General features: G+C 44.8%; 1 protein-coding gene across 1 annotated transcript in view; it reads right to left on the bottom strand.

The window, feature by feature from the left end:
* The window catches only part of LOC124712341 (probable G-protein coupled receptor Mth-like 4), a 234,789-nt gene that overhangs the window by 126,546 nt on the left and 90,504 nt on the right, over positions 1-17,739 (bottom strand). The window contains exons 2-3 of the mRNA XM_047242636.1: positions 16,328-16,514; positions 5,790-6,042 (exon numbers count right to left, since the gene is read on the bottom strand). Coding sequence (XP_047098592.1) covers positions 5,790-6,042; positions 16,328-16,512 — 438 coding nt within the window. The 5' untranslated portion in view covers positions 16,513-16,514. The remainder of the gene's footprint in view (positions 1-5,789; positions 6,043-16,327; positions 16,515-17,739) is intronic.

Genomic DNA, 17,739 nt, shown 5'->3' with positions numbered 1-17,739 from the left:
CTGAGGTCATGAGTCCCCTAGAACTTAGAACTACTTTAACCTAACTAACCTAAGGACATCACACACATCCATTCCTGAGGCAGGTTTAGAACCAGCGACCGTAGGGGTCGCGCGGTTCCAGACTGAAGCGCCTAGAACCGCTCGGCCACACCGGCCGGCCAGGATGTAGTGCCCCTAAAGCAACACGAGTCATCCTAATCGGAAGAAGTTTACCTCCATGGATATCAATATCAACTTACGAGAGACGGGGTCGTTCACCTCACGGAGAGCAGGCCAAAGTTTCCGCCAGAGACTTGTCCGAACACCAGAATTTGAGGATATGATGTTGGACCATGTGGCCGATCATCCAGCATTGTTGTCTGTGAAATACACACTTCGAAGGATACTGGTGGAGCAAGTGTTACATCCTTATTATAAAGAATGTGTGCAAGCACTGGGACCAACGGATTTTGAGCCGTGGCGAACTTTGTACAGTTTGTATTGTTAACGAATGTGGTCACATTCGCCTGTGATGGAGTTTCCAACAGTTACATCAGCTATATCTAGAGTGAGGACAATCCCGACGGCACTCACGTCGGTGGCCACCGACAACGATTATATGCCAACGTATGGGCGGGCGTTGTCCAAAGTTACCTAACAGGACCTTATTTGCTGCCTCCCCGTTTGATTGGTTCACGTTACTTGGTGATGCTGCGAGATGTGCTGCCACAGTTCCTGAAGACTGTACCGCTTGTTTTCCGCGAAAGGATGTCGTTTCAATACGACGTGCACCAGCCCACTTCGATGTTAATGACCGCACCTAAACAACATGTACCCTCATCGTTGGATTGGTCCTGTCCGATGGCCAACGCGATCGTCTGATCTCACATGTCTGGACTTTTTCCTTGGCGGTTTTGTCAACACGTTGGTGTGTGAAATCGCAGTGGAAACGGATGAAAACCTTTTTGCTAGTGTTCAAGGTGCCTGTCTCTTGGTACAACAGACAGCAGCGATCTTTGAGAGAATGTGCCAGAATTTCATGCGCCGTTGCCACTCATCCATTGAGACTGGCGGTCGTCACTGTGAATAATTACTACGAGCTTCGTTGTTGTTGCGCGGTGTATGCTGTGTATGTCCATAACACAATAAATATGCGTTTCGGACCATTGGTTCCCTATCTCAATATAATCGCTTGTGGAACCACTATCACTTATTTCAATTTGCTCGGAAAGGTTTGAGACATCCCGTACACCTGAGTGACGACAGAGTTTCAATGCAGCCATCTGGATGGCGGTCCGAGTAGATTTCGATAGCAGTATAGCAGTATTACGTTCCAATCAAATCGATATGTGTGTAACGCCAGATTTCAGGGAGCCACTAATCTTCTTACCAACACTTTCTCTCGTTGAAGTCGGAAAATCTACAGGAAGTTAAACACACAGACGATCATTAATTACACCCGCTTAACGAAACGTTTTAAAGTATTCTGCCACGCGAGACTTTACTCGTTTGACTAATGACTCTCCACTTCTATCATGTTTACACAGTTAATCGCTATCGTAAGGTCGTTAGTAACTGCCTAAACAGCACTAAGAATATCGTGCAGTGTGATAGCTAGCATAGCCCTACTTTCCTTTTTTCAGACACACTTTTGTTGTTATTGCTACTCTGCGTTATATATCCTCTCTAATTCAAATACACTGACGGAAAAAATTGCAGCACGAAAAATAATTAATGAATAGCAATGACGTTTCGGGAATACATTGGTCTAGGTGACATATTTAAATGATTAACATTGCAAGATCACAGGTTAATGTAAGAGCCAGGTAAGCCATTGCAAATGTGAACTGCTGTTACGTTAATAACCGGTGTAACAGCCGGAATGTTGAAATCCAAGAGTGCAAACGTCCATGCATTGTGTCGTGTTGTGCAGGTGCCGCAAGTCAGCTTGTGGGATGGAGTTTCATACCTATTGCACTTGGTCGGTCTACACAGGAACGGTTAATGCTGGTTGTGGATGATGCTGTAGTTGTCGTCCGATAGTGTCTCATATGTGCTCGATTGGAGACAGTTGTGGTGCCCGAGAAGGCCAAGGCAACATATCAACACTCAGTAGAGCAACTGTGTTACAATGTGGGTATATAGGCGAGCGTTATCCTATTGGGAAACTGTTAGTGAATGGCAGCACAACAGGTCGCATCATAAGATTGAAGTACAAATTGGTAGACAGTATGCGTGAGATAACCACGACAGTGCTCCTGTTGTCATACGAAATAGTATAGCATTCCATAACTCCAGGTGTAGGTCCAATATGTAGCAAGCAGACCAGGTTGGTTGCAGGTACTCAACTGGCCTCCTCCTAACCAACATATGGCCGTCACTGAACCCGAGACAGAACCAGCTTTCATCATAAAAAAACAACAGACCTCTCCACCTTGCCCTCCAGTAAGCTCTCGGTTTACACCACTGAACGCTAATAGTCGTGGTTTGCGGTCATTACGCAGCAGGGCGTCTGGCTCGGAGCTGTCCTTTAAATAACCGATTTGTAACAGTTTGTTTTGTCACTGTGGTGCCAACTGCTGCTCATATTGCTACTGCAGATGCAGTGCGACGCGCCAGTGCTATACGCCGAATACGATGGTACTGCACTCGGTGGTGCCACGTGGTTGTCCACAGCCCTGTCTTCTTGCGACTACTGCTGCCAGTAAACATGTGCAATGGCTACACTCCTGCCAACCCTTCTGCACTATCGCATAACGCACGTCAGCTGCTTGTAGCCCTATTGCACATCTCCTTCGAAATCAGTGAGGTGAGGTGTTGATAATGACGTGTTCGTCGCCTTAAAGGCATTCTTGACTAATACCAACACGTCCAATCTCGAAGGTAATGAACGCTCGCGACCGTTAAAGCGTGCATTTAAAGCAAATCTGATTTGCACCCCCATAGTGGTGCTACTGGTGCCACTCTTATACGACTGGCGCGAAATCTGAACAGACATCACTTATCAGCTGTGGAAATACGCCTACCAATTTTCTTTTATGTCGCAGAACTCCTTCTCTGTGCTGCGATTTTTTTCCGTCAGTGTATTGCGCTGTTGATATAACAAAACTCACTCAACACTTTTAGTTTCTCATTTCCCAATTTAATTCCGTCCTATCGTCTGATGTAGTTGGAATACATTCCATTACCCTTATTTTGCTAATGTTGCTGTTGATCTCATAACCTACTCTAAAGACCAATTCATCTTCCAAGTGCTTTACTACTTCTGACAGAACTGAAATGTCACCGACAAATCTCAAAATTTTTGTTTCTCCTCCCTAAAATTTAGTTCCCTTACCAAATTTCTCCTTGGTCTTCTTTACTGCCTTGCGTAATGTACAGATTAAATAACATCAGAGAGAGTCCCTTATTGGACCTATTTTCTAGGATTTGAGTAGAGATAGTATGGCCTTACACATTCATACATTTTTCCAGAACCCAAAGTGATCTTCCCCAAAATTGGGTTCTCCAAGCTTTTCCATACTTCTGCAAATAACTCATGTTAGTATTTTACAACTCTGCCGGCAGGGGTGGCCGAGCGGTTCTAGGCTCTACAGTCTGTATGATGTACTTATGTTAGTTAGGTTTAAGTAGTTCTAAGTTCTAGGGGACTGATGACCTCAGAAGTTAAGTCCCAAAGTGATCAGAGCCATTTGAACCATTTTTCAACAACTCTAATTAAAAAAACAATGTATTGGTGATTTAGCTTTTTTGACAACGAAACCTAATATACAGGGTGGTCCATTGATAGTGACCGGGACAAATATCTCACGAAATAAGCATCAAACGAAAAAACTACAAAGAACAAAATTCGTCTAGCTTGTAGGGGGGAACCAGATGGCGCTATGGTTGGCCCGGTAGATGGCGCTGCCATAGGTCAAACGGATATCAACTGCATTTTTTAAATAGGAACCCCCATTGTTATTACATATTCGCGTAGTACGTAAAGAAATATGAATGTTTTAGTTGGGCCACTTTTTTCGCTTTGTGATAGATGGCGCTGTAATAGTCACGAACATGTAAGTACGTGGTATCACGTAACATTCTACCAGTGCGGACGGTATTTGCTTCGTGATACATTACCCGTGTTAAAATGGACCGTTTACTAATTGCGGAAAAGGTCGATATCGTGTTGATGTATGGCTATTGCGATCAAAATGCCCAACGGGCATCATCCAAGTGTTCGGACCGTTCGCCGGATAGTTACGCTATTTAAAAAAAAATGGTTCAAATGGCTCTGAGCACTATGGGACTTAACATCTGTGGTCATCAGTCCCCTAGAACTTAGAACTACTTAAACCTAACTAACCTAAGGACATCACACACATCCATGCCCGAGGCAGGATTCGAACCTGCGACCGTAGCGGTCACGCGGTTCCAGACTGAAGCGCCTAGAACCGCACGGCCACACCGGCCCGCAGTTACGTTATTTAAGGAAACAGTAAATGTTCAGCCACACGTGAAACGTCAGCCACGACCTGCAACGAATGATGATTCCCAAGTAGGTGTTTAAGCTGCTGTCGCGGCTAATCCGCTCATCAGTAGCAGACAAATTGCGCGAGAATCGGGAAACTCAAAAACGTCGGTATTGATAACGCTACATCAACATCGATTGCATCCGTACCATATTTCTATGCATCAGGAATTGTATTTCGATAACTTTGAAGTCGTGTAGAGTTCTGCCACTGGGCACAAAAGAAATTACGGGACGGTGACAGATTTTTTGCACGCGTTCTATTTAGCGACGAAGCGTCATTCACCAACAGCGGTAACGTAAACCGGCATAATATGCACTATTGGATGTCCGGCACATAGCTCGCGTGCGGTTGAAGCGGTATTGAATAGCATATTTCATGACAGGTGGATTGGTCGCCGAAGCACCATACCATGACCCGCATATTCACCGGATCTGACGTACCCGGATTTCTTTTTGTGGGGATAGTTGAAGGATATTTGCTATCGTGATCCACCGCCAACGCCTAACAACATGTGTCAGCGCATCGTCAATGGATATGCGAACATTACGGAAAGTGAACTACTTGCTGTTGAGAGGATTGTTGTTACACGTATTGCCAAATGCATTGAGGTTGACGGACATCATTTTGAGCATTTATTGCATTAATGTGGTATTTACAGGTAATCACGCTATAACAGCATGCGTTCTCAGAAATGATAAGTTCACAAAGGTACATGTATCACATTGGAACAACCAAAATAAAATGTTCAAACGTACCTACGTTCTGTATTTTAGTTTAAAAAACCTACCTGTTACCAACTGTTCGTCTAAAATTGTGAGCCTTATGTTTGTAACTATTACAGCGCCATCTATCACACAGCGAAAAAAGTGGTCCAACTAAAACTTTCATATTTCTTTACGTACTACACGAATATGTAATAAAAATGGGGGTTCCTATTTTAAGAAAACGCAGTTGATATCCGTTTGACCAATGGCAGCGCCATCTAGCGGGCCAACCATAGCGCCATCTGGTTTCCCCCTTCAAGCTAGACAAGTTTCGTTCTATGTAGTTTTTTCGTTTGACGCTTATTTCGTGAGATTTTCGGCCCAGTCACGATCAATGGACCACCCTGTATACCAGTACATGCATACAGTAAACATGCAAACAATGAAAGCAGTAAAATGTAGGCCTATATAACAGTTAAGTTACCAAATTCCAGTAGAAAACCAGTGGGATCTCAAGTTGGATGAAAAATTTACGTTTTGCCACCTCACTGTGTGAGTCAGACCCTGAGGGAAAGGAGCACCAACTGACCTGCGTCCTGTCCAGGCAGTAGAGGTGGGGGTCCAGTTCCAGCTGGAGCGGCTCGCTGTCGCCACCCACGTCCAGCTCCAGGCGTCCCCCTGCCGTCATGACCACGTCGCCCAACTCCTGCAGCCACAGCGTCGACTCGGCTGCAGAACAGGCCTGCCGCTGTCCCGGGCCCACCACCCACTCAGCGTCCATCTGGTCGATCACTTCGGGCGACAACCACCAGCTGGTGTCGTTGTCAGTGGCAGCCGCGCTCCTGCAACCAACAACACGCACCGCACCACTCATACATCTTCTCACACATATCATTACGAACACCTACTAAATATGCTTATTTCCTGATGGGCTGAACATCAATATTATTGCGGGTTGGAGGAAGGTTGGTAACAGTAAACAAACGGTGTGTAGCTCGTCTTCCAGATAATCTACGAAATAGTTTCAAATGTTGGCAGGTGTATCACCTCTTGCAGAAAATACACTCAGGTGACCAAAGCCAAGGGACACCGAAATGCAAACATACAGAAGGCAGTAGTGTCGCCTGTACAAGGCTGAATAGTTACTTGTACTCAGATGATTCACGTGAAAAGGTTTCCGACGTGGTTACGACTGCATCGGGAATTAACAGATGTTCAACGTGGAATAGTAATTGGAGCTAGACACATGGGACATTCCACTTCGCAAATTCAGTATTCCGTGACCTATAGTGTCATGAGTGGACAACACAGAGAGCAATGGTGTTCCTGCAGAGTTCTGTGCTGAAAGACAAACAGCATTGTGTGAAATAGCCCCAAAAATCAGCGTGGGATCTATAACGAACGTATCCGCTAGGACAGTGCAGCGACATTTGGTGCTGATGGGCTATGGCAGCAGAGGACCGAACAAACACCTTTGCTAACAGCATGACACTGCCTGCAATGCCTCTCCTGGGCTCATGACTATACCGGTTGCACCCTAGAATGGGAAACTGTGATCTGTTCCCAACACTTATTCACTTGTCGATCAGCTGGAGGCAGTTCCCCTACATGTTAGTGATAGTTTGTCGTCATTATTAACCATCCTTGCCGGCCGGGGTGGCCGAGCGGTTCTAGGCGCTGCAGTCTGGAACCGCGCTACCGCTACGGTCGCAGGTTCGAATCCTGCCTCGGGCATGGATGTGTGTGATGTCCTTGGGTTAGTTAAGTTTAAGTAGTTCTAAGTTCTAGGGGACGGATGACCTCAGAAGTTAAGTTCCATAGTGCTCAGAGCCATTTTTAACCATCCTTCCCACATAAGCCTATAAGCTAGAGGAAATCTCTAGTGCTACACTAATAGCGAAAATATCCTTTCTACGTCCAACAGGTATTGACGAGTCTGGTTAGAATTACCCTCTAGTGCTCGAGCAATGGCAGCTACTACTCCCCAACTCCCATGCTTCACAGTAGATGAGTACCGATTTCAGTTGGTAAGAACTGATGGTGGATTTCGAATGTAGCACAGATCCCCTTAAGTCAAGAACCCAAGTTGTCAACAAGGCACTGTGCAAGCTCATGGTGGATCCATAGCGGTGTTAGCTGTGTTTATATGGAATTGATTGTGCCCACTATCCGTATGTTCGGCTACCTAGAGACCACTTGCCCCCTTTCGTGGATTTCATGTTCCCTAACAACGATGGAATTTTCACTGATGACAATGCGCAATGTCATCACGCCACAATTGTTCGCGATTGGATCGAAGAATATTCTGGACAATCCGAGAGAATGATTTGGCCACCCAAAACAGCCGACATGAATCCCATCGAATATTTATGGGACGTAACCGAAAGGTCAGTTCGTGCACAAAATCCTGCACCGGCAACTCTTTTGCGATTATGGACAGCTATAGAGGCAGCATGGCTCAATATTTCTGATGGGGACTTTCAACGACGTTGAGTCCATGTTACGTCGAGTTGCTGCACTATGCCGGGCAAAAGAAGGTCCTATACGATATTAGGAGCTGTCCGATGATCTTTGCCCCCTCAGTGTATATGAGCTAAATGGGACTTGTTTGGGTGCTGTTGCGTTAAAAAGTAAATAAATAAACAAGTAAATTGCAATAATTTTCATTTGCAATGAGATCTTGTTACATGATGATCACTATCTGATGAAAAGTATCTGAACACCTTCTCGTCATCGTTAACATGGGCTGTGTCCACCCTTCGCCTTTATGAAGGCTTGAACTGTGTTGGGGACGCTTTGAATGAAGTGTCTGAATGTCTGTGGAGGAATGGCAGCCCGTTCTTCCCCAAGAGCTGAAACCAGAGAAGGTAGTGATTTTGGACGCTGTGGTGTGGTATGAAGTCGACATTCTGATTCATCCCAAAAGTTTTACTTTGGGTTCAGGTTGGGATTCTAGATAGGCCACTTCATTTCAGGAATATTGTTGTCTACAAATCATTTCCACATATTTGCTACTTGATGACTGGATGTGTGTCATGCTAATACAAATAACCAACGCCTCCGAACTTTTTCTCCACTCCACAGACTATACAATGCTGTAAAATGTGTTCACACACTTCCGGATTTAGAGTTATATTAAAGGTTATAAGGGAACCAAACCCTAACCCTGGAAAGCGCTCTGATACTATAACACCACCTATCTGTACTGCATTGGTGGTACTACACATGACGGCAGGGAACGTTCACCAGACTTTCGCCAAACCCAAATCCTTCCATTGGATTGCCGCGGGGTATAGCATAATTCAGTTTCTAGTTAGCCACTGTCGAGTGGCTTTACTCTTATCCCATCTGAAACTTCACTTACCATTGACTAGAGAAATGTGTACCTTACGAGCAGCAGCTCGACTACTATATCGAATTCTTTTTCACTTCCTACGAGTAGTTGTTGTGCTAAACTGACTACTGGTAGCGTTTTGGAACTCACGAGTAAACCCTTCCACTGATTTCATGCGATTTTTTACAACTACCCTCCACAATGACCGACGGTCCCTGCCTGTCAATACATGAGGTCTACCTGATCTTGATGTAGCTGTGGGTTGTTCTTCTGCGTTTCCACTTCACACTCACATCACCAACAGATGACTTGAGCAGGCGTAGAGGGACTGAAATGTCTCTAATTGATAATTGATTTGTTACTCAGGTGACATCCAATGACTAGATGACTAGCCCACCTTCAGAGTCACTGAATTCACCTGACAGACCCATTCTTCTGTTACTAGTCTCTACCGATAAGACAGTTTTCTTTTTTTCTTGATTGTGATTTCATTCCCCTGTCCCATATGGACAGGGGAGGGCTGTCAGTGACACAATCCACTGCTCTTCAGCCGAGTGACATGACTGTTAATACAAGAAGAAAATGTTACATATAAGGCGATAAAAAAGGGGGACATAAAACAGAGTAAGGGGAGATAATGGAGGTAATGTTCGTGGAGGGGGGGACAATTAAAAAAGTCGACATAAAAAAACACAGTCGGCAATTTGTAGAACACAAAAAAGACACTGAAGTGACATGCACAGGGTTGGCCACAGTATTAAAAACACTCCAGAACAACACACTTTAAATCCACTTGGGGCACACATGATGAAGAATAAAACTGCCAGGTGGGACCTGCCAGGGAGAGGCCTGAGAGGATGGAAAAGGAGTGGAGAGCAAGGTGCAGCAGGGGATGGGGCGGGATTAAAAAAAGGAGGGGCATCAGTGGGTGCACCAAGAGGCAGGAGACAGATGGGGCAGGAGATGAAGAGGAAAGACAAGGCAGGAGGGAGTGCAGAGACACTGAAAGGGAGCACAGGAGAGGGAGGGGGCGTAGGAGGGGGAAAGCCGCTCAGGAGAAGGGAGGGGGGATAAGACAGTTTGTTTTTTTTTTTTTTTTTTGCTTTTTTTCCTCTATTGAATTTCGATTCCCCATGAAGGGAGCGGGCTGGTAGCAGCTTAGTACGTTGCTCTTCAGCCTACAGAATTTTGAAAACATAAGAAGATAAGAACCAATAAAAGCAGGCGATAAAACGGTGACATTAATTGTAAAACGGCTGAAAATGTGGAAAGTTAAAACGTAAAACAAAGGGTGGACGTTGCTAATAAAATACACAGGAAGCAGACAGGTAAAACAGTAGACAGACAATTAAAAAACACAGCGACAGTCTGGTTTCTGTTTGCAAGAAATATAAAAATCACACCCAGCGACAGCATGATGTCTGTTCGCAGCACTTTGGAAAAGACGTACAACACTTAACGATCACTGGAAACACTGGACTAAAAAGCTAGCACAAAGATGACACACCACAGCCAAGGGCAGATGGGGGGGGGGGGGGGGACCTGGACAGATGAGGGAAAAAAAGGGGGGAGGAGAGGAAAAACGAAAAGGGGGGGAACCGACGGTGGGAGAGGACTCATGGGGGGGGCAGGCCAGACACGAGAGGGAATGGGGAAAGGTGGAAATGCAAAAGGGGGAGAGAAGGGAGGCAGATAGAGGGTAGGTGGGGAAAAAACAGGAAGGAAGGGAGAGAGAGGGAGCCCAGGAAAAGGACACAGTCTGGGAGGGATCAGAGATGATAGGAGGGATAAATAGAGGGAGAGAGGGCATCATCCGGGAGGGGGAGTTGACGGAAGCCACCTTGGGAAAGGAGATGAAGGGTGTAGAGATGGAGGGTTGGAGGGACACAACAGTGAAGACATGGCAGGGGGCGGGGATGGGAGAGGAGAGGAGCAACCAGGGGGTGAGGGGGATCAAGGCGGCGGGAGGTGTAGAGTATGCGGATATGTTCGAGGAATAGGGGCAGATGGGGGAAAGGTATCAGGTCATAGATCCGCATGGGGGACGGGAGGCGTATACGGAAGGCCAGGTGGAGTGCACGGCACTCGAAGATCTGGAAGGAGTTATAGAATCTGGAGGGAGGCGGATATACAGGTGCGACTGGCATAACAGAGGATGGGACGGATTAAGGATTTGTAGGTGTGGAGGATGGTAGAGGGGTTCAACCCCTATGTCCGGCCAATAAGACAGTACTCCTTGCCTCCTTTTATACTGGCGTGTCCGCCGCTCGCAACGTCTAGTAGTCAGTTCCACATAGCGTTGTCCAGATACTTCTCATCAGAGAATGTAGCACATATAGACTTTTTCCGAAATCCATTGCAATATCCGAGATGGTGGTTAGGTTAAATTGCTGCGACTGAAACTAGCAGCATTGTAATTATAAACTTCGGTGTCACATATTTCGGACATGTCCGAAAGAAAGAACGGACACTATATCCATATAAATATATAGTTCTGGCAAACCCGGCCATGACCTTCTTCTTCTGTGCAGATGCACACATATTCCCCGAACTCTTACGGGACTTGGAAAGAATGTCTTCCACGAGTAATGAGTGTGTTGGGGTGGGACACTACGGACGTAGTGTGTGGATATACAAGGTGAGAATGTGAGTCTTGCGGGAGGCGTGCGCGAGATAGTCCCTGCAGTCGCACTATCCTCTGTGCCCTCGGAGGCTCAGAAGCACGGTAGCTCAGCGTGTTCGGCCAGAGGGCTAGCTACCCTCTGTAATAAAAAAATGAGTTAATCGATCAACAAAGAACTTAAACGAATGTCTTACGACGTCCGCACCGAGCAGATGCAACGAACAAAAAAGATGGATAGAGCATTTGCCACGTAAGCAGGAGATTCCGGGTTCGAGTCCCGGTCGGGGCACACATTTTCACCTATCCCCGTTGATATATATCAACACCCGTGAGCAGCTGACGGTATTAATATTATTCTAATTTCAAAGAAGAGCAACGCTCAGAGATCCGTTTTTTGCTGCCGGAAGGCGAATCAGGGGCCGAACTTCACCGAAGACTTTCTGTACAGCACGGGAACAGTGTTTTGCCACAACGGAGTGTCGACGAATGGATTGAAAAATTCCTAAATGGTCGCACAAGCGTTACGTACGATAAAGGAGCCGGACGGCCGTTTACCGCCACAAATGAAGAAACCATTGAAAGTTCACGTGAAATGATTCTCTTAGACAGACGATTAACTATTGACGAAGTGGCACATCGTCTGCAAATTAATCATGGTTCTGCCTACTAAATCATCCACAACAGACTTGGGTTTCATAAAGTTTGTGCAAGATGGGTCCCAAAACAATTAACACAGTTGCATAAACAAACGCGCTTGGACATCTGCAAAGAAACATTTGGATCGCTGTGATAACGAAGGGGACAACTTCTTAGACACAATCATTACTGGTGGCGAAACATGGCTCCATCATTACGAGCCGGAGAGTAAACGGCAGAGTATGGAATGGAAACATCCAAATTCACCCTGCAAGAAAAAGTTTAAGACCCAATCGCCCGCAGGAAAACTGATGCTTACGGCTTTTTGGGACGTACAAGGTCCAGTACTGGAACATTATGGGGAAAGGGGCACACCAATAAACAGTGTACGTTGCAGTGAAATGCTTACTGCCAGACTAAAGGCTGCAATTCGGAGCAAACGTCGAGGATTACTGTCAAAAGGTGTTGTGTTGTTGCACGACAATGCCCGTCCGCATACTGCTACCCACACTGCTGAAACGCTCCAGAAACTCAAATTTGATGTACTGGATCATCCTCCGTATAGTCCCGAGCTTGCCCCTTCTATCACTTGTTTGGTCCACTCAAGCAGGCATTAAGGGGCCGTCGGTATGCCTCGGACAAAGCAGTGAAAGAAGCGGTGCATTCTGGGTCGCAGCTCAGCCGAGAACCTTTTATGAGGGCATCAGGCAGCTTTTACAACGATGGACCAAGTGCGTTGAAATGCAAGGAGGCTATGTCGAAAAATGATGTTCTTGTAAGTATCCTGTTTGATTACAATAAAATTTTATAACTTCTTTGCCGATAATAATTGGCTTAACCTCGTATCTACAAGGAATGGAGTGCCACTAGCAACCATGAAACATGTCGCAAGAACAGAAGTCGTATAAAGTACCCTACACGACAGGGACCAGAGAGAATGTGACACCTGCCAAGGAAAACTGCATCAATCCTGACAGGAATAATTGCTGACCGTGATAGCAGGTCCGTCTCAAACAGGTTCCGAGCGACATTGCGAAAGGTACTGTGTGAAGTCAGGCAGCTCACAGAAGTCCATTTCTCACAGCAGCACACAAAGCTGCACGTCTTCAGTCGGCCAATAGGTGAGTGGAGGAGTGTAGCCTAGTGTGACGAGGTGCTGCTTGCCTCTTTTCAAATGGTGCGAGTGACTGACCAATGAGGCGTTTGATCCCACTGTGTGGAGCGAGTAGTGCAGCCGCCGAGCGAGGTGGCGCAGTGGTTAGCACACTGGACTCGCATTCGGGAGGACGACGGTTCAATCCCGCGTCCGGCCATCCTGATTTAGGTTTTCCGCGATTTCCCTAAATCGCTCCAGGCAAATGCCGGGATGGTTCCTTTGAAAGGGCACGACCGGCTTCCTTCCCCGTCCTTCCCTAATCCGATGGGACCGATGACTTCGCTGTTTGGTCCCCTCTCCCAAATCAGTCGGTCAGTAGTGCAGCCCCGAGATGGTTCTGTGACGTTGTGGCTGTTTCTCGTATCATGGATTGAGCAACAGGTTATGCATTCTCGGTGATCTAGCGTTGCCTGTTCTTTTACACCGTGACGAGTACGCTGTGCACACACCCGCCTTCAAAGATATGTCCTCAGAGCGGCACATATACATTCCTGATTTGTCGAACACTCAGACACCCTACTGGACATCGACTGGTGTATTAAATCAGACGATCTTAGTCCCACAGAAAATGTCTGGGACTATTTGGAAAAGCGGGTGAAATGTAATAATCAGCAACAAATGGCTTCTGCTGGATATGACATCCCTGAAAAAACTTGTGTACCCTGTTCCTCGCCGGAACTGAAGCCATTATCAAGGCTAGAGGCAGAGTGACACGGTATTAGCGTCACGTCTCCATGTTTTGTTCTCCGTGTTTGTTTAGACATTTGGTGCAGTGTCATATTAATATAGGTTTGACACAACAGAGGAAAAATATAAACTTACGGTGAAAAATCGCAACAACAAGAAGGAGTAACGCGATATAAACAAAAGTTCGTAAGCGTGTTTCTACATCTGAAAGATGTTGTCTATTCAAATTTCAAGCCAGATGCATAAGAGTGGCGCTAGTAGCTCCACTATGAGGATACAAATCGTTTGCTTTAAATGCGCGCTGTAACGGTCGTGAGCGTTAGTTACCTTAGAGACTGGACGTGGTGAATTGATGTTAGTGAAGAATATCTTTAAGGCAACAAAGACGCCATTATCAACACCTCACTGAGTTTGAACGAGGTCATGTAATAGGGCTACGAGAAGCTGAATGTTCTTTCTGCGGTACTGCAGAAAGATTTTGCAGCAATGTAGCCACTGTACGTGATTGGTGGTCACGGGAATGTACCGTCGCAAGAAGACCGCTCTCCAGTCCGCCACTATGTTCGGCGTATGGGTCTGGCGCATCAAGTACATCTGCAGCAGCAGGCATCACAATCACACAACGAACTGTTACAAATAGATTACTCCAAGGTCAACTCTGAGCCAGCTGGAAAGGGAGGTAATGACAGTGGCACGTAAAGTGCCCTCCGCCACACGCCGTTGGGTGGCTTGCGGAGTATAAATGTAGATGTAGATGTATACAACATCGGATGGCAACTCCAGTGTCATCCACAACCAGCATTAACCGTCCCTGTATAGACCAACCATGTGCAACGGGCTGTGAAATGACATCTGGCGCCTGTACAACACAATACATGCACTTTGCATGCTTGTACGCAACATTTTGGCGATTACAGCGGTATTTACTGTACCAGCATTTCACATTTTCACTGGCTTATCTCGCTCTTACGTTGAATTGTGATATTGCAGTGTTAACCGCTTACATATGTATTCCCGAAATTTCATTACTCTACATTATTTTTTGGTGTCGGGATTTCTTTTCTATCGGCGTATATGGCTACCGTTATTTCAGTTTTACGTTTAAGTTGTTATCTCCTGCAGCTACGCATGCGTATCAGTAGTTTAATTATGATCAGTGATGATGAGTAAGCAAGCTCTTGTACTTGCAACAACATCAGCTGCCCTCACGTGTCTGCCTGTTTGGGTAAGCGTAGCTCGTGAAGTGCACCCAACTCTCCCTAGTCCCACACTGTTTCAATACACAGTGCATGCGCAGCGTCGCTGCCGAGCAGTGTGTACAGATGGGGATAGGTAGGAGCAGGCATCTTTACATATCATGCTATTGATGTAACTATACATTGTACGACGTGTGCATTATGCAACAAATACTGTGGATGTGTGGGTTAAACATACTGAAAATTGTATAAGTACTTTTAATTGCACCACTACAAGCATTTTCACAAATATTATAAAGTTTAGAAGTCAAAGAGTAAATAGCTTTGCAAAGAATAAATATTTTGCCTAATTCCCGTAATATTCTGCAAATCAATAAGTATCCAGATATTCTAAATAGTCCAAGTTCTTCCTCAGGGTTCAAGCTATCTTTGTAGTACGAAATTTCATCGAAATCTGTTCAGGGGATAAATTATTGAGGGGGTAAATTACGAAGATGTAACAGAGTCATTTCGCATTCATAATATTACTATGAATAAAACTTCCATTTACAGTACTTTTTTTCCTTGATCCTATTTGTATAAAACAAAGCCTATACGGTGCCCTAAGCTATGCCCAAGTTACATGTTCTCAGCGACGTATGAGGGACACAAAATTGACGAGCATAGAAATCGTCCTATAGTCTCAGTGTTGAAATTTTACGCATTTCCTATGGAAAAATATGACCATTGGAACTGTTCTGGGTTTTTTGGAAATACATGTCCAAATGTTAAGATGGAAAGAAGGAAGTGTATTAAGGGCAAACAACAACTTGGTCATTAAAGATGGAGCATAATCTTTAATTGGGGAAGGGTTCATGTGCTTCTCAACAGAAAGAATCTAGAATTTTCCCCCCAAGCAACATCGGGAAACAATGAAGAAAGTAAATCTGATTATCAAAACAGGTGATAGACCTCAGTCCAGTTCTCTATGTTAGCACTGCACTAGCACACAAAGCGCCGATGTTAAAGAGGCGACAGTATGGGTCAGTCCAAAGAGAACCTCCTTCACAAACATATACACAAGTCTTAACAATATGAGATGGTACTTGCTAAAACTCACTACATTGCCTGTGTCAGCCAGTGGCATGTGTATGTCTCTTGAAGAGAGATAGACACATTGATTGTCTGAAGAAACAGAGTATTGGAACTTAACGCTGTGACTTGTCTGAGTTAACAAGTTGGAAACAGTGTACTAACTCAATTTTAATTGTTTGTTTAAAGCTGTGGGCACTTATACAAGCAATGCATGCTAATGGAGTCGTGATTTACAGTGTTGCTGTAAGTGGACACGTTCACTTCAGACATAGTTTGTCTGGAGAACAATTTCATGATCTCAGTCTCTGGCATATGCTATGGAACACCATACCATATAACAACAGCTTGGAAGCTCACAGGATTGCTAATTGTTCGCTTATATTTGATATCGTACTTTGTGGCAAAATTGCGTGTTACTTACTCATAATCGATGCATGAATCAAAGTCGTACGACAGCTGCTGGTGCAGAGGGCAGCACTTGGGAATTTTCACCAGCGAACATCTGGAGAGCGGAACTGCCAAGGACGCCAACACCAACACTGCAACTCCATATTGTGGCCTGCTCTTCAGTCTCGCTACTCCATGGAGTTTTTGATGGGCTCCCATTTCTGGAAAAAGTGTGAAGAAGTTTTCTGAATTTACAAAATGTGGAAAGAGGCACTGATCACAAATGTCTTATATACAATAATGGGCACATATAATCAATATATATTATTATGCTGTCAACAATATAACTGCAAACAATATACGTATGTTTGCAGATGTCTTGGAAAGACAATTAACATTGTAACACTTGGCAAGCATTACATAACTGTTTGGATATGAAAATGAGAGTCCATTGTGCCTAATGCCAAGTGTAGGCCTAAAAATTAGATGTACCAACGTAAACGGTATTTGCACGTTACCTGGCCGCACATATAGACCTAAAAAATCAGTATCAGTTTGATAAAAGTCACAATATACAACTTTTAGCCTACACCTGGTGTAAGGCTCAACACACCTTAAGATTTAATACTTCCGTAGCTAAATTGTTTTATGATGCTTGTCAAGTGTCACAATGTTCTGTCAGGTCTGCATAAACACGCCAGCGACACAAATAATTAAATGTCTAGGTCATGACACAATGTTATCCCCCCCCCCCCCACACACACATACACACACACACACACACACACACACACACACACACACACACACACACATCCGTCAATACTGTGTCCTGAAACTTGAATGTGGACTTTCAAATTTAGTGCCCTAATGTTATTTCCATGCCTAAACTGTTACAAAACCGTTCTGGCTAAAAAAAAAAAAAATTCTATGCTGGTAACTGACACCTTGGTATTGTACGACAGTTACTGTTTACAGCGATTTCTCGATTATAGTTTGTAACGTCCTTCATACTATTTTTGTGTTTTCTCTTATATCTAACACAAAATGAAAAGAAAAAAATGTCCTTAATCCTAAATCTTTACAGGCAATCTGCCTAATTTACATAGTACACTAACAGGAAAATGTGTAGAAAAGCCTTCCAGGAAACAGTGTGAGAAGTGTCAGTGGTGTTTAGAATTTCATATAAGTTGCTTATGTAATGCTTTCTGTGTAGTGCATTTCTTGCACACCTTAATGGGTGGTACATTTCACACTTTCATGTGCTTTTATTTATGACCATAATGTCTCCTTTGGGTACAGTGAGACTTTGGTACATTGGTTCTGCAAAATATACAAAATAGATGAGTATATGCAATGGACATGAGTTACAGGTTACACTGATTTCTTAATACTACATAGGTGAAAGCAAGTAAACAAGCGACATCATCAAGTACAAGAGATATA

This window comes from Schistocerca piceifrons, chromosome 8 (assembly GCF_021461385.2).
Source record: "Schistocerca piceifrons isolate TAMUIC-IGC-003096 chromosome 8, iqSchPice1.1, whole genome shotgun sequence".
Classification (NCBI taxonomy): domain Eukaryota; kingdom Metazoa; phylum Arthropoda; class Insecta; order Orthoptera; family Acrididae; genus Schistocerca; species Schistocerca piceifrons.
The sequence above is the reverse complement of the archived record's forward strand: the minus strand, read 5'-3'. Positions and strand labels throughout refer to the sequence as shown.